We start from the raw sequence: 22,760 nt of genomic DNA, 5'->3' as shown, positions 1-22,760 counted from the left end.
CAGCAACAGCATCCTCTGGTAATCACGGATACGTAACATCGGTGCTGATGGCGAGGAGCTCCCCCTACAGGCCAGAGGTGGGACCTGCAGGGTTGCAGCCAATTGCATGTCGAATCAGGAGGCTGTGATGCAAGACGAGGTTTTGGGAGGAAATGCACAGGTGACTGATACCCCAGGGTCGAGTCCCAAGTCAGTCAAGTCTTGAGGAACAAGTCTCAAGTCAAGTCCCAAGTCTAAATATAGATTAGCAAGTCAAGTCCATGTCATTAATGTCAAGTCTCAAGTCTAAATGTAGAACAGCAAGTCAAGTCAGAACAAATCAAGAGTCCAGTATCAATTTAATATCTTAAAGAAAACTAAATATCTAGGACTTTTCAATGCAATATGGTTTTAATAGGATAAAACTTGGTAAGAGCATCATGAGTTTGATTTCTAGAATCAGTTTCAACTTCAATAAATTCAATCATTCCATACAAATTCAGAAAACAGAATTTAAATTCAGTCGTCTGCTGGAACAAATCTCATCACTTTCAATCTAAGTCATTTACACAAACACAAGATCTCAAGTCAAGACTTTAGAAACCTTTTCAAGTCATCAAAGTACAAGTCAGTCAAGTCCCAAGTCACCAGAACCCAAGTCAAGTCTCAAGTCTTCTCTTCATGCATCAAGTCAAGTCTCAAGCAGTTAAAACTGTGACTCAAGTCTGAGTCGAGTCCTTTCAAAGTATAATGCAAAATGTACATGTAAGTACACGTGTGACACATAGAAAGACAACATAGTGCATCCCAAAGCTCCAAAAATCTTCTCCTCCTTTCCTCCTCTACCTCCTCCTTTCTTCCATGCTGCTTGCTGTCCCAGCAGTGGAGGAGACCAGAGAAGCCGCTCCTGAAGTCTCCTTCCTTTGGTGGATGCTGCTCAGGTGGTTCCTACCCAGGAAGTCTGACCTCACTGTGACATGCCCACAATATGACATGACTGACAAAACTTGGAAAAAGAATAGTTGAATAAGCAGCTGATAAATGTGAGTACAACCGTTAACATTCAGTCAAGTGAAGGTAAAGGAGCGTCAGTCTGTCTCCAGTCAATCTGATTCAAACACTAGATGGCAACAAATAACCATCACTGTTTCTGCAAATGCTTTACTGTCATTCACATGAAGACATGTAGATGGAGACACACACACACACACAAGCATAGATACACAGACACCTATGAAGTTGTTGGTATTGCTGTTACTATCCGGTTTCACGGAGCTGCTGCTGCTTGAACTTAGTTATCTCAAGTGAAATATACAGTATTTTATGACTTATTTTGAAGTTAAAGTTCTGTAACACCCAAGAGATTGTTTTATTACTTTGCACCCTAAAGAATTAAGTTAAGCATTAAGAAAGGCATTAAGTCTTTCTCCAGAATTTCTCCAAAACAGTCAGCAGGAAAAATAAACTGAACAAGCATTATAAAGTAAAAGTTAGGATTTGACATTGTCTGTGTTCAGATTCAAGATGAAGGTAAATGCTGATGAATAGCAGCGACATCTTGAGGCCATTTGGGCTCGTCGTGGCCTGACAGCACTTCTCTGTACTTCTTCTCCCTTCTGATCCTCAATTCAGCATTTCTGTAGGTACTTAGAAGGTGGTGGGGAGTCATTTTTATTTTCACACATGGATGGAGGCTTTCGGTGCCTTGTAAGGTGTGGATACCTTTTTAGTAAAAAAAAAAAAAAAAAAGTATCCACACCTGGCGCATGGGAGTTAGTTTGAGAAAAGTGAACTACATTTCCCAGCTGTCTATATTGCTTATTTCACTGACTGCCTCTGACTTACCTAAAGCACCTAGAGTACCTAAAAGAAAACAACTGACATGTTTTAAATAAATACTATTTATTGAAAATATTGCATGTAGTCAATCTAAAACAAAGAATTGTTTTCTTTTATTAACAACATAAATTGAGACAGGTGGAGCACAGACTACAGCCCTCATCGTAGTTGGAATGATAACCAATCCGGCCTCCTTCCCAGTTCCTCTCAGTGTGACTAAGCTGATAATAACCTCATTGCCATTAAGGATGATTGCAAGCGTCTGTGTTAAGCATGCATACCTTTAAAATTTCATAAAAGTACAGTCTCTTTTAAAAGGGAAAAAGCCCATTGCACTCTGCTGAGTATTATGATTATACTGAGAATGAATGAATAAAAAACAAATAAAAGACAAAAAAACAAAAACAAGACAACGATATTAAACATCCTTAACAAATGGGAATGCAATGCTTTGCATTGACATCTCCCAGACTGGCAATATCTTGGTCCAATGTACTGTATGTATTTCTGTAGTGACACCAGTGGTGAAAGTAAGTCAGTATGAAGTAAAGTAAAAGAAGAAACAGGTATGGAGTCCTGCAGTAATACTGGATGCCTTCACACATTGACACTCCAAGCATCAGAGACACACGGCAGCACCAAAGTGTTCAGGACATCAACGCACTGTCAAAGTTCCTGTTTGTTTATCTGGAGCTTTTCTCTGGGTAGAAGACTCAGCTGCAGCAGTGAGTTAGTATGTTTACAGTCGTGGATGTTTCCACCCAACTGGATCAACTTGCTACCAAGCTTGCTGCCACTCCACAACAATTAAAGTCATTTTTTGTCAGACCATAACTTGCCACAAAATGTATCTTTACATGGTTGAGAGGGATTATTGGTTTAAAATGGCAATATGATTCCCTATCTTCATAAATCTATGATATGTTGTCTTCTGTACTAATGGATCTGTGATGCTTTCTTCTCTCGACAGTGTTTCTCTGTGGCCGCATTATCTGCAGGTCCATCACAAAAAGCATGCATGCACTGATGCATATACACTTACCGAGCACTTTATTAGGAACACCTTACTAATACTGGGTAGGTATCAGCTTTCAGCTCAATGTCAACCGGCTACCTAAGTGCCATCCGCCTCAAGGTTTCGATGTGTTGTGCATTCTGAGATGCTTTTCTGCTCACCACAGTTGTAAAGAGGTTATCTGAGTTACCGAAGCCTTTCTGGCCATTCTCCTCTGACCTCTCTCATCAACAAGGCGTTTCCGTCCACAGAACTGCCGCTCACTGGATGTTTTTTGTTTTTCGCACCATTCTGTGTAAACTCTAGAGACTGCTGTGCGTGAAAATCCTAGGAGATCAGCAGTTTCAGAAATACTCAAAGCAGCCCGTCTGGCACCAACAACCATGCCACGGTCAAATCACTGAGATCACATTTTTTCCCCATTCTGATGTTTGATGTGAACGTGAACTGAAGCTGCTGACCTGTATCTACATGATCTTATGCATTGCACTGCTGCCACATGATTGGCTGAATGGATAATTGCATGAATAAGCAGGTGTACAGGTGTTCCTAATAAAGTGCTCGGTGAGTGTATATGCAAATACAGCATGATTTTGCCAACCCTTCTCTATGTACTTCCAAAAGAAAAATCTGTATTTATGAATTACAAGGTATTCTAATATTGTTGGGTAACGCACAAACAAAATTGAAAACAAACATGATTAAGCTCATATTTCTTAAATGATTGCTGTTTGCACACTCATGCAACTGTGGGCCAAAGGCATGCGGCACCACTGCATCAGTGATGTGCTGTTAGCCTAATTCACTGAAATTAGCCTCATTCATTAACATTAAACTGACTAAATTTATCATCAGATTGATCATCTCAACACAAGTAGACAGCAGTACCTTTACTGCTTACACAATCTAGACCTGAAAATAAACAATTTCTTGTTCCACTATTTTTGGTTTCCATTCATCATATTACTAGTCATTGCATCCAGTATAGTCTATAAATCTAGTTTTGCATTTTTGGTGGCAAAGGATACAACTTTGCCTTCCTCATGTTTTGCTGGACTAGGCCTCTATGTGATGTTAATTTACACTTGTTCAGTTTCATTTCATTTTGATTTAACAATTGAAATATATTCACTGAAGTTAAATATATTCATATGAATCAAAGTGTGAATTCAGAAAAAAAGCTTTAGTGTGACTTAACTTGTTGGTAGATTATGGTGGTGCATTTATCAGTCTGTAGCCCTTTGTTGTTGTTGTTATTGGTGTTTGTGTGTTTGGGTGAGGGGGTTGGGCTTGGAATTTACTTTCACCACTGAGTGATACCGATAGCATGGCTTGTGTTTGAGTTGCGTAAGGAAACAGAATGGCACAAGGGAGAACTGAACAGTATTTTCGTACATCTCATAATTCCTATTCAAGTACATTTGCATTACGGGACTCCCTGTGAAACAAGCTACCAACAGTCTGAACGCGCTCCACTGATATCCAACACGGCCCCTGACTGACCGTTCTCCAGCCTCCGGTCAAGGCTCAGGAGCGGTTGGGAATTCCTGCCTACTCAGACGCCGAGTTTGTTGGCTTGCGTCAACACCACCTTGAGCACGGGCATGAAGGCTGACGTCTCGCTGAAGTTGCTGTTACTGACTATGTGGGTGTGGATGTTGAGGCCCTCTGCGTAGGATCGAGACTCTATGCTCCTCGCCATGTTATGCAGTCCTCCTACAATGGCTGGGGAGAGCTGGAGAGAGGAATAACAGAAAGCGGAGGTGAGAAGTCTTCGTAAAACATCGCATTATCGCAGGACATGCCGCCAAGTCGATATTGATCTGTCTCAAGACCGTGTTGAACTCAATCCCGACGTGAGAAACGAAGCCATCGCAACTCCAGACGGAGCTGCGATACTCACCGTCTGCTCTCGGAGTTTGTCGTAGAGGGCTTCCAGACGCTTGTTGGCGTCGTCGAGCTTTCTCTTGGTTTGCTGCGAGAGAGCAAAGTAAAAAGTTAAAGTTGTTCACTGAGTTGTTATGAAGAGGCACGTTCAACTGTCAAATCATGAGGTGGACTCACAGGGTCAGCGGCTACAGCCAAGCACTTCTGGATGAGGCCCTCGAATGTGGTCTTCAGGACCAAGTGCTCGTCGGGGATGGGCTTCTTCATGATCTTCTCGGCAGGGATGGACTGCATGGGCTGAATGGTGTAAAATGGGGTAAGAAAAGTCCAGTCAAATCATTTTTTATAGCTATTAAATCGTAGCTACAGTCTCAAAGGGCTTCACATTCCCACATTTGAACATCAATGAATGAAAATGACCCACTCTACCTGTATGACATCCCCAGTGGGCGCTCCTGGTGCCCCCTCCACACTGGTCTTAGGCATGGCTGGGTTCATGGGTGGAGGGGGGAGCTGCTGCTGCATACCAGAGTAGGGCACCTGGACCCCGGGTGGGCCCTGGACCATGGCTTGGGGGGCTGCGGAGCATATGGGCTGGGCCTGAGGATCGCCGCCCAGTGGAGCCATGATGGGGGCGGTGATGGGGGCAGGAGGAGTGTAGTTTTCTGGAAGCTGCTGTAACGCAATGACAAATATTCTGTTTTATGTCCCTTATGTCCCTTCACGATGCATAATGTCTTCCCTGTGTGTTTGCCTTGAGCCAGAGTGCGGTTACATAGCCTAGGACAGGCAGACTCACCTTCTTCTTTGGTGCTCTGCTCAGAGCAGGAGGGTCATTCCAGCCATTCTGAGGCCCTGTGGAAAAAAAAAGACGAATCCAATTAATTTATTCATCGATTTCCACCTACAGCATCTATTTCATGATTCTTGGGAACAGCATTTGTGAATTAGAAATGTCCTTGAATTGTTATTATCCTTGATTTCAAAACATGACTTATAATTAAAGCCTGCCTCAGTCCGATGAGATTGAGACTGTAGTCTGTGTACATATGGCTAATAATTTTGGATAATCGATTTTGATTAAAAAGACTACAAAAAACTACATTAGACCCCTCATTGTGAAATAGGGTTTCCAGGCGTGATTTGTACACATGTAGTCCTGCAAAAAACAAAGCAATCTTCAGTGTTGCTTTTAGACAGCTGAAGGTCCTTCAGGTAAAGCATATTATAAAAATCTGTGATCAAGCCAATCAATGGAAAGACACAAGCTTTTAAAATTGTAATTTCAGAAAGGTTTTGAGATTAAGGTTTTTACACAGCAGTGATGATGAGGCAAGCTTTGGCCCTAATTATAATCATGATCCCTGCCTGCCATTTCCATCAGGGTAATGACTTCCCTAAATAGCCGTGCAAAGCCCACAACGCACCAGGGCAACAACATGATTGCCTGCTCCTGTCCACAACAAATCTGGGTCAACCGTCATTTAGCATCTCTCCAATATACCAGAAGTAATTGGTTTCATTCACTCAATACCAAACTTGATACCAAAAAGCTGCGGTTTAATTTCTGCATTCAGTGTAAAACCAAAATATCTCTAAAATAAGTCTCTTCCGAAGCTAGAAACAAAAGAATAAAGACTCCATCAAGATGTCAAGTCCTGAGTCGTTCCACTGAAATGACAGAGAGACTTTAGGAACTTGCATGCTGCTCATTTCAAGTTTTTATGCCCATACAAGCAGAGAATACACTCTTACAAAAATAAAATAAAATGCCTGCTGTCACTGCCACCTTTTCCAGCTTTTCCAAGAAAATCTCTGTCCTTGCTGGGAAAACAGGTTTATCTCACTTTCTTCCATAAATCAGTAATACTTGTACAGGAATAGGCAATATACTAAAGACGCCGCTGTAGTAATGGAATGGCTGGAGCTTTATAGTAACAGAATCAATCAACCAAGCAATTTCTCTAAACCCATGCTATGAACTACAACTGCAAATATAAAAACTGCACTGCAAGAAACTGACTGGTAGTTTTTACTCTACACAGAGTCAATTATAACTGGTCAGACTCTCAATGTGTGGCCTGGCTGAGTCTAATCAGAGGACAGCTGCGTTGAGGGAGAGCAGAGCCATGCAGACCTTTCCTCTGAGAGGCGGGGATCCGGTCAGGGTCAGGCTGTGTACCTGAGAGTCCGGTGGGTGGAGGAGGCGGCATGTAAGAGACCGGAGATCCTGGCCCGCCATGTTGGAAGGACGCTCCAGAGGACGGAGGAGGAGAGAAGGAGGAGGATGCAGTTGGAAAGAAGGGAGGATGGGAAGGAGGAGAAGACGACAAACACTGGCTGACGGGAGGCGGTCCGGGATAGAGGGGAGGAGCTTGCTGGGAGGGAACGGGCTGCACATACTGAGACAGAAAGCCCGGGGGCTGAGGGGTGGAGGAGGTGGCAGCGGGGGGCGGAGGGAGAGGAGCGGCAGAGGAGTACTGCAGAGGCTGATAGATAGGCGCCCCCCCGGCTCCAGGTGGGTACTGGTTGACCTGGGGGTAGGCTAGGGTTCACACAAGATACAACAGATGCTGTTAGTGATAAGAGTAGCTACATCATGCATGCTGTATAGGGCAGAGGTCGAGTAACAAACAGATACAGCTAGATAACAGTACAGTGCATGCTAAAATGCTTCCATGAAAAGTAAGGTTTAGTTATTAGGTTACAAAAGTCTCGACAGGCAATGAGATGAACATACTGAAAAGCTATTCGTAACAGCCATTCTCATCTCATGTTAGTGACAGAGTAATATCTCATGGTTAAAATGGAAACATTCTAATGCTAACCACAATAACATGAAGCACATCAGCACAGAAGAAGATCAGATATTGTTGAGCCAAACATTGCCAAAAGGAAATGCTTGTCAGTTTTGTTTTATGAAAGAGAGGCGAGAGGATTTGTTCCAGCTACATATTTCAAATATGGGTACTGTGCAGTGTACATGGGCCTCCTCTGGATGGCAGTGTGACTTATACTGAAGAGACACTTTCTGCTTTCCCCCATAACCTGAGGACTTTTTCTACAAAAAGTCAATAATCTTGATGCTGCAGAGCTGGAGTGCGACTTCATGACAAAACTGCAACAAGGTCAGCCAAAATAAACCCGCACCTCACGTACCTCTCCGGCTGTAGTGGCTGGTTGACCTAGAGTATGGAGTTTGTTTAACACTTACGCTGGTACTGATGAGAGTACATGAATGCAGGAGTGGAGGAGGTTGGAGGGGCGGCAGGTGCTCCAGAGGCTGGCATCCCATACATGGGGTTTGAGGGCTCCACCTGCACAAACAGAAAGAGAATCTAACACCAAATTTCAAAACCAAGGACAGCACTACAGTCAGTTACAGAGAACAGACCACTGCTCTCTACGCTGTACAACAGGAGATGAACAAGGCTATTTTACTGTAGCAGGAATATGGCAACAGGAGTTTGATGCTGCAAGACAGAGGGCAGAATATTCTCGTCTCTTCTGTTCTTCTGTGGGTGGAAAAATTCACAAATCACCTCATAATACTAATAGAGAAACAACATGTATATGTAAGGAGTGGTGCGGTATGTTTAGGCAAGCACACAGCAAAAAAGGAACATTTAGCAGATGTTAACGGTTAGAGCCAGAGGAGTGATGTATGAAGAGTCATGCATTAAAACACAGGAATAAAAGGCGGGGTGCAGGAGAATTGAGTGAAGGACTGACCAGAGACAGTGCATGCATCACAACCTGAGGGGACTGAGGTGCCAGCGAGGGGAAGGTGGGGTGCAAAAGGGGGTGCGGGTGGGGGGTGGGTGGCTATGGGGAAGGGCAGGTGCTGAGACTGTGAATAGATGCTTTGTCATTATTACCACAGACGTACCACAGTAGCAAGAGGGAAGCTTGCGATCGTATTGGTCCCACTAATTTAACCACAATTTCTATATCAGTCATTACATTCACCACACTGATACTAAGAATATATAAGAGAAACTAAAAAGGTGAATGATCCCTTTGTGAAGGAAATTCATGGAACAGACTAACTGCAGAGATTTTTATATACAAAGACTGAGTTGTAATTTCTCTACTAAGTAAAGAAAGCACAACAGAAATCTTGCTACAGTGGTACAGCAGCCTGCTAAATATGTGTGTATAGGCATGAATGTGGTGCATTTTTGAGTTGTACAGGTATCAGAAGTGGTAAGAGCTGTGCGAAGGTGTGTATTGGGGTCAGATGGCTGGGCAGTATACCTGCTGGTCTGAGGCGGTGCCTAGTTGAAGAGGAGGAGGGACATTGGGGAGGGCTGTGGGAGTTTGGTTACTCCAGGAGGTGACAGTGGAGGCAGCCCTCACCTGAAGTACACAGAGACACACGGCACATACCAATGATGGCTACACCATGGGGGAACCACCAAACAACATCGCCACAACGCACGAGCATCGGACCAGTGGACACAAGATAGGGCAACAGAAGAACCAGGGTTCAAATTACAGGGATGCCCAGGTGAATTTGGCACCACCATATGAAGTTAGTACAGAATTAAAAGTATATTGTTCCCATAGGTGCGCCCCAAGCATTAGTGGCATACAGCCCCTGCTGTCATTAATATTTATCATTAATATTTCAAGAGGACCTTCGGGAATCAGCATGTGATTTAAACCCTGGCCAAAACAGAAACCACAAATCTGATCAATGTAATGGCTACAACACATGAGCGATACACCAGGTGATTAGTTAGTATGAGACCTGTGGGTTTCCTCACATTTTTTTAACCTCACACAGATAAGTGAAGAGGAAAGAGACCACTCTGCCCTCAAGTTTAAGAATAATACTGTCTCAAAGTGAGCAATGTGGTGAGGGAGAAGGACAGTAACATTCTGGGTTCTCATGTAAGCCCTTGTTACGCGCCGCTATAGGATGACAGTGGAACCTACTGGCTGGTAATACTGAGGCTGTGCTGGGGCAGAGGCAGGTGGAGGCATGGGCGCTGGTGCTGCAGTGGGCTGAGGCACCATCGCAGGCTGGCCCGGGGTGAACGGGAGCCTGGGCACGGCTGCGGTTGGCTGGGCCTGAGGGGCCGGCCGCTGAGCCTGAGCTCTCTGGGTCTGGACCGGAGCTGCGGGAGCTGCTGCCTGTTGCCCCAGAGCCCGACTGAGACGGTCACGAAGCTGCTGCACAGCAACCTGGATGGAGGAGACAAGATAACCACAATTAGAAAGGTGGACACTGAATGCAGCATGCAATCCAAGTAGATAAGAAAGAAGACTATCAGCGACAACCAATAGGATATATGGTTACTTAGTAATGCCAGTGTCATCATCATTAACCTGTGGACCAGATGTGTTACATACCTGGTTGGTGTTGTCAGGCAAGTAGGTGATGGCAGTGGACAGGCTGCCCTGGGAGGCCAGTAAGTTGGCATACTGACTCATCTTTTCAGCCAGCAGGACGCCCATAACAGCGGGACCGGAGCGCTGGGTCTGCTCTACGGCTTGGCGCAGCACCACCACCTTCTCCACCAGGTCCTGAGTGATGCACACAGCCCATTAGCGTGACCCAAATTAAAACACAACACACAAAAATATACAGACCTAGAAAGTTGGGAGTGAACTAGACTGAAGAGCATGGAGTGACACACATATACACACACACACACACACACCTGGAGAGAGAGTGGGCAGTATCCGTCCTGCGCTCTGGTCCAGCAGGACACTAGTTTCTCCACGTTGCCGGCACAGATGTAACACAGACAGGCCTGGGCTTGCAGCTGGCTCTCCTCTGCTGCCTCCAGCCTGCCGCCAAGGAGGTCTAACCAACACAGGATCACAGTTAGAGAGCAGCAATTCATAGTTGAAGTTGAAGTTTATTAGATCGTATACAGCGAAGGAGGTTATGCACTTCCAAAACTGCTGGAAACTGATGCCTTCAAAGTACCATATTCAGCAATGTTTTGACCTGTTGAGGCCCATGGACCATCACAGCAGTGTTGTGCAGGCACAAAGCACACTAACCACAGAGGGAGGAGAACTCATCAGGTTGAGCGTAGGTCATGACAGCAGCCAGAGCCTCCTTCCAGTTCTGCAGGTCGCATGTCTGCAGGATGTCATGCCAGTCCTTCATCACCACTGCGCTGATCAGCTGTAGGGAAACAGATCACAGATATATCATCAATTTCAGAGTCATCACCATCCATCACGATTCCCATCACCCTCCATCAATAATACACACTCTCCTCCTACTACTTTCTACACAAATGTGTAAACGTTTTACCTTGGTGATCTTGCTGTGGGTTTTTGTGAAATACTTCTTCTGGGTTTTCTCCAGGAGTTCGGCCCCTCCGGCGATGGCCAGGATGATGCTGTCTGCCATGCGGTTGTCATGGAGACAGAGCTCCACAGCTCCCTCAAAGTCTCCAGTCAGCAGAGCCTGAGTGATCAGCCCATCCACATCTGGCAGGCAAACAAAGTGTAAATAAATAAAGTAAATAAACAAACTAAAAAGGGAAAATTCTAAACATATAACTCTTGCATGTGGACACCGCCTATGGCAGCGGTTCTCACCATGCCCCATCGCGACCTGAGACTCTGCAGGTTTTCATTCCAACCAAACACTACAGCAGGTGATTTCATTGATTAGTTCCCCATTTCTGGTTGAAGGTGATAATCAGTGAGATCAGCTGCTGTAGCTGATTGGTTGGAATGATAATCTGCAAACATGTCTACATCAAACTAAGACCAAAGTTGTTACCTTGACTGATGCTGAGACTAACGCCTCCTTTGTCGGGGTCTGGAGCTCCGACCTGAGCTGGGACCTGAGCTGGAACCTGAGCTGGAACCTCAGCTGGGACCTCAGCGGGGACCTCAGCGGGGACCTGAGCAGGGACCTCAGCGGGGACCTCAGCGGGGACCTCAGCTGGGACCTCAGCTGGGACCTCAGCTGGGACCTCAGCTGCTGGGACCTCAGCAATGTCTTCAGCAGGGTCTTCAGCCGGAGCTGCGGTGTCTTCAGCAGGACTGGGTTCCTCCTCCACTGCAGTCACCTCCTGAAACACCAGAGTAATATTTCATCCATCTTGTGATCTCTTGCTGCATCTTTTTGTTGAATATTGCCACTGTGACATAAATTGCGATATGATGTGGACACATTATTTGACATAATCTTCCAGCATTTCCAATTGTTTGAAAAGTAGGGGCTGGATTTTCTCCAAATTGCAGAACAGGGATTCTGCACAATCAAGAATACCTTATTTAGGAATCTGTCTGAAGCATCTCTCACTATGAGAAAAAACATCATTGCTGCCTATTGCAATTTCAATGTTTTGAACTGAGCAGACATAGTGGGAAAAAATGAACAAGACTAGGTCAAAACCGATAGCATCCATGGGAATGTACACATAATTTTTTCAATTATATACAAACTGTCGGGAATGGACTGTAGGGCAGGGGGTGGATAGGGGACAGAGACGTACCTCCTCCTCCAATGGGATGTCCTCCTCCTCTGGGAGAACCTGGTCCACATCTGGTTCTGGTTCGCTGGTCAGAGCCTCGCCTGCGCTCGTGTCTTCAGCCTCTGGATCCACTGCTGCCGGCTCCTCAGTCTCTGGATCGGCGGTGGCTTCAAGCTCCAGCTTGTCTGCCGGCTGGAGGTTTGCTGCACTGATCATGTCAAACAGCGCCTCAGGGGTGTCAGCAGTGGAGAAAAGACCGGGATCCGCTAAAGGCTGCAGGCTGACTGGAGCAGGCTGGTCCACCTCTGCCACTGGCTGGAAATTGAGATAGAAAGATATGGGGTCAAAAATCAGGTAACAGATTTGAATTTTCGAGTGCAAACTCAGGAACAGGATGAGGAGGTTGTGCACCAAACAGGTTGGAATAGATACAGGGTCTAAGCCGATTTTGTCAAACTCAGACACAGTAGTCTCAAAAAGAGAAGTAGTAGTATTTCTAGTACTGAAACCTAGTGTAATGTTTATCAATACTCTCACTTCCTTGTTGCAAAACATTAGACGGGAACGTGAGGGATAAGGCAATACCAATACCAATTGTTATTGTGTCAAATAGAAGAATGTGGACAGCACAAATAGCAGGGAAAAATAGAATGATAAGTGAAGAGGTAGGTAGCAAGCATACTAGTTTAACAAGTTTACTTGCTCGCTTCATCGATTCCGCCATTACAAGTTTTTTTGGGAGGGGGTGAACGCCGCTTTCAAACAGCGAAGGAGAAGTCAAGCTAGTTTTTAAAAAAAAAGAAAAGCTACTGAATGGAGCGGGAGGAGCTTCGTTCCGGAGCGGAATTTGACAACAAGTTTTAGAAAAGAGGTGAAAACAGAAACACAGCTGAAATCTCCACATTGCACACATTTGTTTCAGGATTGGTTATAAGGTCTGATATTGCTTATTGCAGGTTTAATAATATTTAGCACAAACATCGTAGTTTTCACATGCCCACGTTTGCTTTCGCACTTCCCTTGTTTTGTGTAGCTGATTTAAACCCTGGTGTGTTTAACCCATAGAGATATAACAGTTATATATAACTGTTATACTATGCCCTAATGACACCAGGCGGTGCACTAAACAACTGCCTCCTGGTTCTTGAAGAGGCTCAGTCTCAGTCTCAGGCCACTTCCAAGTGAACTCTGGAGCATTTCAAGTGAGAATGCAATCGGACTACTGTGGAACGTAGCCAGGAAATCAAGCTGCACAGGTTATATTTTGCATGTTGGCAGCCCCAAATGGCAGCAATGACTGCAATTCCGAGGAATCAAATAATGCGACTTTGGTAAACTAAATCTATTTCTCATAATAATAATAATAATTAAGAAGAAGAAAATGAAGAAGAAGATGAAGTAGATGAAGAAGAACAGGAAGAAAGTAGAATAGAATCCAAAGCATCTGGGGATGGGATGCCCTTCTCTGTTCTCTGTTCTGTAGCCCCACTTTGTGATATGATATGATCCAATCTGAAATTTGTAATCTTTATGTAATCTTGAAAAATTACATAAAAATCTTACCTAGTGCAGCTTTAAAGAAACTTACTGTCTGGTTTTGTTAACAGTCTCCCTTACTTCTCTAAGTGTCTTTGGGACTATCACTATTTAATTGTAATTTGTTGGCACAGGCCAAATAACATCATAATACCAGGATTGTATACCAAATCACATGCATAATCACTGACACTAAACTGGACAACCACAACAGCGATAACATTGTTTAATTGGTAAACAAGTCTAATTGGTAAATTTACCAGTACACAGGATCTCATGCAACTATACTTTGTGGTGTTTAGGGTGAGCACCTACAGGGAAACGTACACATAATATTTGCCCAATTAACAACTGATCTATTTGACCATATGACTTTCATTAGGTAGCCTACATAGGAAAAACTGCAACAAAATTAAAATGCACTACAAGTGAGTTGATGATGTAACAGACGAGAAACCCCTCACCTTCACAGGGTCCACAGCCTTTTCCTCTGCCTTTTCCTCTAGTGCTGCTGAAATCTGCCAACAAAAAGAAAACACATTTACCACAAGGTGTAAAAAAATATTTGAATGTATATAGAATATATTTTGTTCAAATGTCTATACATAAGACCATATGAAGCATACGGTAGTCTAACAAAATAAACCTCACCTTTAATGCCAGTTCCTCTTTCTTGTACCCCAGAAGCTCCAGGAACTTGCCCCGGACATTATCATCAAAGTTAACCTGAAAACACAAAACATTTGGGTTCCACAATATATAAACTCCTATTTTACTGATTCAGATTATTTATCTGAATACATTTTCTCAGTGTATTCTCATTTTCTTTTCCACAGTTATAGTGAATTTCATACCTTGAGGAAAGACCAAACAGTCTTTTCAAACTCATTTTCAGCTGCATCAATCTTGGCCTGGCAGAAATCCACAAAGTTGCCCGCACTCAGTGTTGTCTGCAGCTGATCGGAGCGCTTCAAAAAGGTCGTTTCCGTAACAACCTGGCTGACATGGACAATATGTGTAGTGGGCTGCTGAGGCTGCTGGGGGTTCGGCTTGGTGTTCTCCAGAGATACCAGCTTTCCACCGAACTAGGAGTGGGAAAGAAGCCAAAGTTAACGGAAGCGCTTCGGATGTTAAAACACGGAAACTCAAATCATCAATCTCATGAAAGGTAAAGAAATAGGACTCACAGCAAACGAGGCCCCTACAGGTCTGCGGATCCACTTGGGCGGCTTCTTCAGGGGGTTGACTGTCGTTGGAGGAGCGGTGGCCTGGGGCAACTGCAGAGGGGGTAGAGCTTGTCCTGTCCCAAAAGGATCCATGTTCCCAAACGAGTTGCTGATCTGTAACAGACACCCAGAGCCCAGCTAGAGTCAAACTGATACCTTCGATGATTTATGGATGCCACAAAATGAAATATAGAGCTCAGTTCATCATGTGTGGTTCTGATAAAGAAGGAACTATGAGTGGAAGTTAAGCGAGTTCAACAGTAGAAGTGTGGATTGAGTGGGTTGCAATGTTCGCCAAATGCCCAGCAGCATCAAGCGCTCACACAGTATCTGAGGAGGCGTGAATGAAAACAAAGAAGCAGTTGCAAAATCTCTGTTGCGGAGCCTTACCTGGTCGGCCTGCCTCTGGCTCTGGGCCTGGTTGCTGCCCCCCATGATGGAGTAGATGTCGATGTGTCCGTCGAAGGCCGCGGCCGACAGCACCGCCGGGTTCCTGGGGCACCACTGGAGGTCAAAGCACCACTGCGTGCTGGTGGGCAACTCATACACAACCTGGAGATGCGATCGGAAGATGAAGTCAGGGAAAAACATGAAGACAGAGGAGCGTTTTTTGTCTGAAGTCTTCATCAGTATAGTCGACTCTTTTGCTCGATTGCAGCGCTTACCTCCCCTGTGTTCGGATTCCAGCACAGGATCCGGCTGTCCTTCCCACAGCTCAGAAGCAGCTCGGGATCGGCCAAGCTCCAGGCGATGGCCAGGACGCCCCTGGAAGATGATGTCAACCGTTACATGTGGACCGCTCTACCGATCTTACAACCACAAAAGGACAACTGTCACCTTTACGCTGCTTTGGTGCCAAAACTCAACGCGGCGGTTTACCGTGTGTGATTCTCTAATATCTTGAGTGGGGAGGTGGCGAAACGCAAGTCCCACATCTGGATGACGGGCAGCCGGTCGTCCTCCGAAGCCAGGACCAGCTGAGTGGCCACCTCTGGGTTCCAGGCCAGCCCAGAGCAATGCATCTAAGATAAAGACACAACCAAGGGTCTTGTAAGATGTTTGAGACCGTTGCAGTATTTGACACACATCTGGATCAGTAGAAAAGAAGTTGACAAAGAACACACAAAGAAAATGTGTTGATTATTGTTGTCATGTATCCCAGATTTCTCTCTATAGTTAGATATTTAGATATATATATATATGGTATATATAGATAGCCTGTCTATGTCTTCAACTAAGTGCAGTGAGGAGCCTGAACGACGTACTCTGTTGCTGTGGTCGCTGACTTTAATAATGAGGTCATTCTTGCGGAGATCCCAGACGGAGGCTCGGCCGCTGGGGTTGGCAGAGGCTAAGATGTGCTGGACCTGCCTGTTCCACGCCACACAACTGATGTCCTCCACAGGCTGCATGAACAAAACATGACAATTATACACAACAGAAAACATACGATTCAATAACATGACAGGCCTTAAAAGGTTTGAAAAAAACTGAGGTAAAAACTTGTACACAGTCTACAGTATACACAGACGGGTGGCGGGTTCCTTTAATTTGTCACCCGTCTGTATATACTGTATGTATTGGGAAAAAGATCAAGTTCAAACAATATGCACTGCAGCAGTTCAGTTTGTTGTGCCAAAAAGGCATTAGCTGATTATTAATGCCACAAAGTCCAAGTTGATACTCTTCCCATCTGTGAATTTTACAAGGTGACAGCTAAGAACACACTTCTGCACGTTCTGCACATATTTTTCTGTACATACTCCTCCGGCTGTAAATATGATAATGTGAATAGCTTACATTGCATATTTGCATGTCAGGACACATTTCTCTATATGTTCTCCCATATGTACACATGGTTATGTGAGTAGCTAGAAATGCACTTTTGCACATCCAATTCAACCTGTAAATCATCAGTGAAGATGCAGTATCTTTATTTATTTACTATATTATTTTCAATATGTTTGTTCTGTTATCTTCAGTACTCTTTATTTGCCTTATTCTTATCCTTATCCTATTCTTTGTCATTGTGACAATCTAATCTACTTCTGTAGCCTAAATTAATTTATTTTTATGTTAGCAAGGAGGTAAATGTTGGACTTATCCATCTAGTGTTGTCATCCCAACTCCTATTTCTAACATCTGGGCACTCTCTATCCATCTCCTGTCCTCTGCATTCTTGTTTTGTACTTCTTTCTTTTCGTACCTCAGTTGTTACATGTTAGGTCCAATACATCATCCGAGGACACCAGAATGGACAAGAACGCAGATTGATCAACATGTGAACATGTAACTACGCACTCGTAGTTTGAAAGTAGCGATTACTACTTAATTATGGTGTCACTGAATACATTAATTAAGTCAAAGTCAATGGATAATTTGCCGAGTCAATGTCCCTTGAATGAGGGTGTTCACATTTTGACAGCAGACTTCACTGCATCACACAACTTGTGTAAGTACACAGTAAATACCTTTGAATGCTGTATCATGGAGACTAAACAGACCATAAAGCAGAAATACAAATGTCATTGACAGATATAGAAAAAAAAAATGTACCTGAGTTTTAGGTCCTGGTGTCATTGGAGAGCCAAAGTTATTCATATCCCATATATAGATTTCAGACTCATTCCCACCTGATGCGAACAGGTTTGCCTACAAGAAATAGGAGAAAGTTGGACATTGCACTGTGTCATGGTTTCAAACAGAAAGCACACATACACACAATGTTAAGTTCAGCGTCAGAGAAACGGAGCTGACCTGGAACGGGTTGACGTCGAGCGCTCTCACTGGCCCCGTGTGCTTGTCACTCTGAGCGATGATCACGTCGCTCTCTCCGGCGATGATCTTGGCGGGGTCGTACAGGATGACGTCGCCGTTCTCCCCTCCGGCGATCAGGACCCCGGACGGGAGACCTTGGGCATCCATCCCATGGGGACCCCATACCAGTTTGTGATATCTGGAGGGAGAAAAGGGATCAAAGCGTGTTTTCCATGAAGGAAAACCTCGGTCAAATCAGTGGTGATGACACGCTCGACTTGGTCATTATAATTTCTTTCACTAGTTTCACTAATACGTTTATTCAAAGTGCCACACCCTGAACCTATAAACTCTTTCCATGTTCATGTAGTCCGGTTAAGAGGTATTTAGTCACCTGTGAGAGGAGGAGAAGGTGCCGCAGGACTTCATGTCCAGAGACGGCTCAGCCAGGTCCAGCTCGAAGATCTCCAAGGAGGCATTGGTGCTGAAGGAGGCATCCAGCTGCTGGGCTGACGTTCCTGGAGAAAGACACCAGAGGAAACTGTGGTGTACAACGTGGTGTGTGATGGGACACATTTAAGTGCTGTTGGAAATTTGGATGCTGTAAATGGTATAGAGTCAATTTGTGTGTTATTGTCCCTTTACAATAAACTAATGAGGTAAATAAATAAGGTTCAGGCCCGTGTGGCTCAGTTTAGTTTGACTGGGCCTATGGATGGCTGAAAGACTGAGACAGAATTCAAATTGTACCCAAAACACCAAAGTGCCAGCAGGCCTCCGCTGCTCACTGATCTCATGCAACATGCTCATACCTGTCGCCAGGTAGATTGGGTGGTGCTGTGCAGGGCTCCAGCTCTGGATGGCTGTGCGGTTGATCTCTTTAAGTTTCATCCTGATTACGAGAAAAAAAAGAACATTGTGTACATTTTTAAAGGAAACTCCACCTCCACACATAGGGAAAGAAAAGTATCACGCAATTATTAATCACAGTAAATACATTTTTCATTCATTTCCTACAGCTCTTTTTCTCCCATGTGCCATCTGGAGGAATCAACATAGAGCAGAGTCGTTTTTGGGTGTCATGGTGCAGAAGACTATATTGTTGGGCTGTGCGCCAGGTAAATACATTAAAGGTAAGGTACACAGTGGTCTGGCAGGATAGTGTTGTTTACACGACAGCCTAATAACCTAGGAACACGCTTTTGCTTTGTGTAATAAGAGCTCACACTTCGGTGTACGTGTTACTTCGTTTTTTTTCCATTCTGCCCAATGGTTGTATGTCCAATAAACCCGCTGCTGCTATCAATAAATGAAGTTATAGTCAGAAGACAAAGGCCGGCTGTGACTAACACAAATTAACACATGGGTTCTGCATTGGTCCGTAAGAGAGGACAACGCTGTGTTAAACAAATGACATTGTGAATTTATTAGCTCTCCAAAGCTAGCGACCCAGCCGGCGTACTTTTCCCATTCACATTAACAATAACAGCAAACAAAAGGACAGTAAGACTGGCTGGGAGCAAGCTAACAGCTGACTGTAGCCACACTGTAGGAAAATGGCAAGAAGCTTTAGCTGCATGGAAAATGAATGTCGGTAAACAGCAGAAAGAGTAGAGAACAAACTGCAGACTGTCGCCCTTTTCACTGCTTGCTTGGACATGGTGCAAGACATGATACTCGTGTTGATAATGCTAGAAGGGAATATGTAGCCTGCTAGCTCACTATGCAGGCAAAATATGACAGGGGGGATCACTCTAACACACACACAAACACAGACAGATCCCATTACTTCACTAAAGCTGCTTACCTTCTCCGCTTTGCTCCTTCTCACATGAACGCACACATAAAATAGGTTGCAAACAGAAATAACTTTCCACCCGTGAAAGTTCCCCTTTCGTGTCCGCTCAAGGTTTGGTAAAAAGACTACTGGTCCCGGCTGCAGGGTGAAATCTCCACGTCCCCACTGGTCTCCATCAACGTGGCACTGAGCAACAGTCTCCTCCCCCGAAGAAGAACATCTTCCGGTGAACGTCGGGCGGACGTTGCATATAACGGCCAAGGGGGTTTAAAGTGTAGCGGTTCGCCAACATTTTCACACCCTCGAATTGATATAAATTAAAGCACGCGCTTACAGCAGGCTAGCGCGCATTCACAAACTTGTTCATATGCAAATGTGACGTAAGTAAATCTGGTCTCGCGGTGCACAGCATGCTTCGCTGTCCTGCAGTGGTTCCCAGCTTTATTTCCATGTCAAGGTCCCCGAAATAAATACACATTAGACCACGCCTTTACAGCATGCTATAGTGCAGTGGTTCACAAACGTTTTCATATTAGACACCCTCAAACTGTTACAAATTAGAGAGTCCCCAAGATTTTCATATGAAGGGTTGAAGACCATGTTTTTTCCCAGTATGCTGTAACAGTGGTTCTCAAACATTTTGGCTCGTGACCCCATAAAACGAAGCCAGCACAGGCTGTATATGGTAAACAGTTCAACCAAAGAATGATTTCCCCTTTTCAGGTCGTTTCATTTGATTAGAGGAGGCCTAGAGGATTAAAACTATTCAGTATTTCACAAGAAAAAAAAAGCAAAAATAAGACAAAGAAATCAGAAAAAATTGACATAATTTTGCTTTCCTATTCCACAAAACATCTCACGACCCCCAGGTTGAGAACCACTGCGCGATAATACTGTGGTCCCTAAACCTTTTTCATACCAAGGACCTCCAAATACATACACTGGCCCCCATTTAGTATGATTCCCCTGCCCCAAGGAACACCGAGATTTCTAGTTCCAATATAATACAGAATTACATAATGTAGGAGAGGTAACATGAGAAAATATGTGAAATCTGACCAGAGGTTATTCTTGTACATTTAACTCATTCCAATATCTTCCAGGGAGTGAAATCAGGAGTAAATTTAAGCAATCCCACTATAAATTAAGAACTACATGCATCTTTGGGACTGCTCTTGTCATTAGGATTTCAGGTGACTGAGAAGATAGTAACTTGATACAAAAACATCTTTTCCCCACAAAAACCATCACACAATCCCTTTCTAGATTCTGAATATCTCAAAGCTTCTGATAAAAAAAAAAAGACAAACACTCATAACAGCTTTATATTCCACAGATTTTATTTATTTACAAATGCACACCAAGTTATGAATGATTAAGTCATACATTAAAATAAAAAAACACAAGTCAAGTGCAATATGGCAGCTCAATGTTAGACAGTCTCCGAGTTCAGCGTGTACTTCACCTGGAGGAACCTGGAGGAGGAATAAAGAAGATATTAAAGTAAGGTGAATAGACTCCTAACAAATCACAATCAAATTTGAATTACACTTGACAGTAGCAAACTGAAGTGGGAATATGGATGACAGCACCCTCAGATAAACTCAGGCCTAATCTCTCCCAAACACATGAATGGGTCAGATGGGTAGTGATTGATATAATCATTGGGACAGTCATCCACTAAATAAATAACAACCGAAATACGTACATGCGTGTCCACACAGCCAGGTGCGTGTCCCCTTTTACTCCAGCCCTCGTCTTCAATTCATCTGTCAAAGTGAGGAAAGGTTAGAGGAGCTAAACCTATAAAACAGCATTAAGGCGTTGTCTTTGACTTCACCTGTTAATAATCAGATAGTCAGAAAACCAGCTTTCTATGCAGCTCAGTACAATTAACAAATCATTGTGGCTCATGATCTGAACAGGGTTTTGCTATTCATCATGCATTGCTATTCAATTATACAAACATTATCCAAATGGCCATTTATATTTACGATACTTGATCTCCCGCCGCTACCGCCCACCACGGCGTGTTTCGGTGGAAGACAAAACAGTTAGTTTCATTAAAATAAGCGTTGCTTGGAGTATTGAATGTACGCCGAATTGAAGAATGGCTCCTTATGTTTCAGAAAAAGTCTTAAGTCACGTTCTACCAACTATGGATCTTTGTCGATAGGCGAGGTCAGACTTAATAGCCAGATTTTTCAATTGAGTTTAGCGTGCAGCCTGTATCGGGGCTACGTTAACGTTACCGCTAAACACGTGTACCGTCGTGCGGTACGGTGGCTGTATCAAGTGTCCCCGAGCAGGCTACTCACGCAGTCTACAGCACATCACCACCAGAAACATATTACAGTTGATTTCATTCACAACCCACCTAGTTATCCAGACGAGCAGCCACGTGGAAACATGCTAGCAGTTCATCTAGCGAGCTAGCGTCCTTCGTTAGCATCCTCCACGGCGGGCTGCTCGCGTCGCACCTTCAGGTGACCATGTCGATTCCAGTTCGTCGAAGCTGCGCAAAGCATGCGTTTTGTTAATGCTTTTTTGTCAAAAAAATTGTATTCATTTCCAGAAGCACATTTCCTCGCTCTGCTCTGCTCCCACCCCGACCTCTGCAAGCTGCTCCGGAACTCATCACTAATATACTTCCTAGCCAAGTCGCAAAACCGGATGTCGTCATCAGCTCCCACCTATTTTTTTTTTTTTTTTTTAGCCCTACTGCCCATAACACCACATAGATGACCTTAACTGCAATGAGAGACAAAACAGTGATTTTTATGATCATGACTTTTGGAAGATGTATATATAAAGTGCAAACTAGCATATTGACGCTTATCATTGTTATTGATTTAGCCTATCACTCAGATCAAATGAGAAAAGTCCTTGAAATAAACAGTTTTAGTTTGTTTTCCGTAAATGTGGAATACTTTGAGAATAATCCTGTTGAGAAACGGAGAGGAGAAAATGATCCCACAGAAAAGAAGGAGACACGTAGGCATTCAGACAAACACAAAGAAAACATATTGTACAATCCATCAGTGGTGGAATTGGCTTGACTGCATTTGTTTTCTGTTGCCCGGGTAACTTCTGCCTTCTCACTGATGGGGTGATCATTTTTATAAGCCACTCAGGGTTTCTTTGGCTCATCAGTTTTTAAAGTACTTTATCATTTATATGTGTGTGCAAATCAACTAAACCCTGAACAATATATGGATAAGCCATTAGGACTTTGTTACTGATGTCCTCTGGGCCAATAATGCGCCCAA

At 44.0% G+C, this 22,760-nt stretch overlaps 1 protein-coding gene and 1 long non-coding RNA gene across 2 annotated transcripts; both read right to left on the bottom strand.

The window, feature by feature from the left end:
* Nucleotides 1-1,883: 1,883 nt before the first annotated feature.
* sec31a (SEC31 homolog A, COPII coat complex component) lies at nt 1,884-19,623 on the bottom strand. The gene is made up of 29 exons (XM_071545486.1): nt 19,501-19,623; nt 18,506-18,585; nt 18,088-18,211; nt 17,694-17,892; nt 17,493-17,588; nt 16,202-16,342; nt 15,816-15,958; nt 15,602-15,701; nt 15,327-15,488; nt 14,898-15,050; nt 14,565-14,795; nt 14,362-14,436; nt 14,175-14,228; nt 12,196-12,477; nt 11,680-11,769; nt 11,475-11,526; nt 10,998-11,176; nt 10,739-10,865; nt 10,390-10,535; nt 10,079-10,252; nt 9,662-9,910; nt 8,978-9,079; nt 7,935-8,037; nt 6,858-7,265; nt 5,520-5,575; nt 5,150-5,395; nt 4,898-5,017; nt 4,737-4,808; nt 1,884-4,568 (listed from the first exon to the last, which is right to left on the bottom strand). Exons 2-29 carry the CDS (start codon nt 18,582-18,584, stop codon nt 4,389-4,391), a joined length of 4,143 nt encoding a protein of 1,380 aa, XP_071401587.1. The 5' UTR covers nt 18,585; nt 19,501-19,623; the 3' UTR covers nt 1,884-4,388.
* Nucleotides 19,624-20,825: 1,202 nt separating this feature from the next.
* Nucleotides 20,826-22,098, bottom strand: LOC139666325 (uncharacterized). The gene is made up of 3 exons (XR_011696905.1): nt 21,869-22,098; nt 21,200-21,260; nt 20,826-20,966 (listed from the first exon to the last, which is right to left on the bottom strand). It is a non-coding gene; the product is annotated as an uncharacterized lncRNA (long non-coding RNA).
* Between the last annotated feature and the right edge of the window lie 662 nt (nt 22,099-22,760).

Source organism: Centroberyx affinis, unplaced genomic scaffold, assembly GCF_046629955.1.
Source record: "Centroberyx affinis isolate AG114_WGS23_722 - 3 ecotype Tasmania unplaced genomic scaffold, CSIRO-AGI_Caff_v1 ptg004932l_1, whole genome shotgun sequence".
NCBI classification, from domain to species: domain Eukaryota; kingdom Metazoa; phylum Chordata; class Actinopteri; order Beryciformes; family Berycidae; genus Centroberyx; species Centroberyx affinis.
The sequence above is the reverse complement of the archived record's forward strand: the minus strand, read 5'-3'. Positions and strand labels throughout refer to the sequence as shown.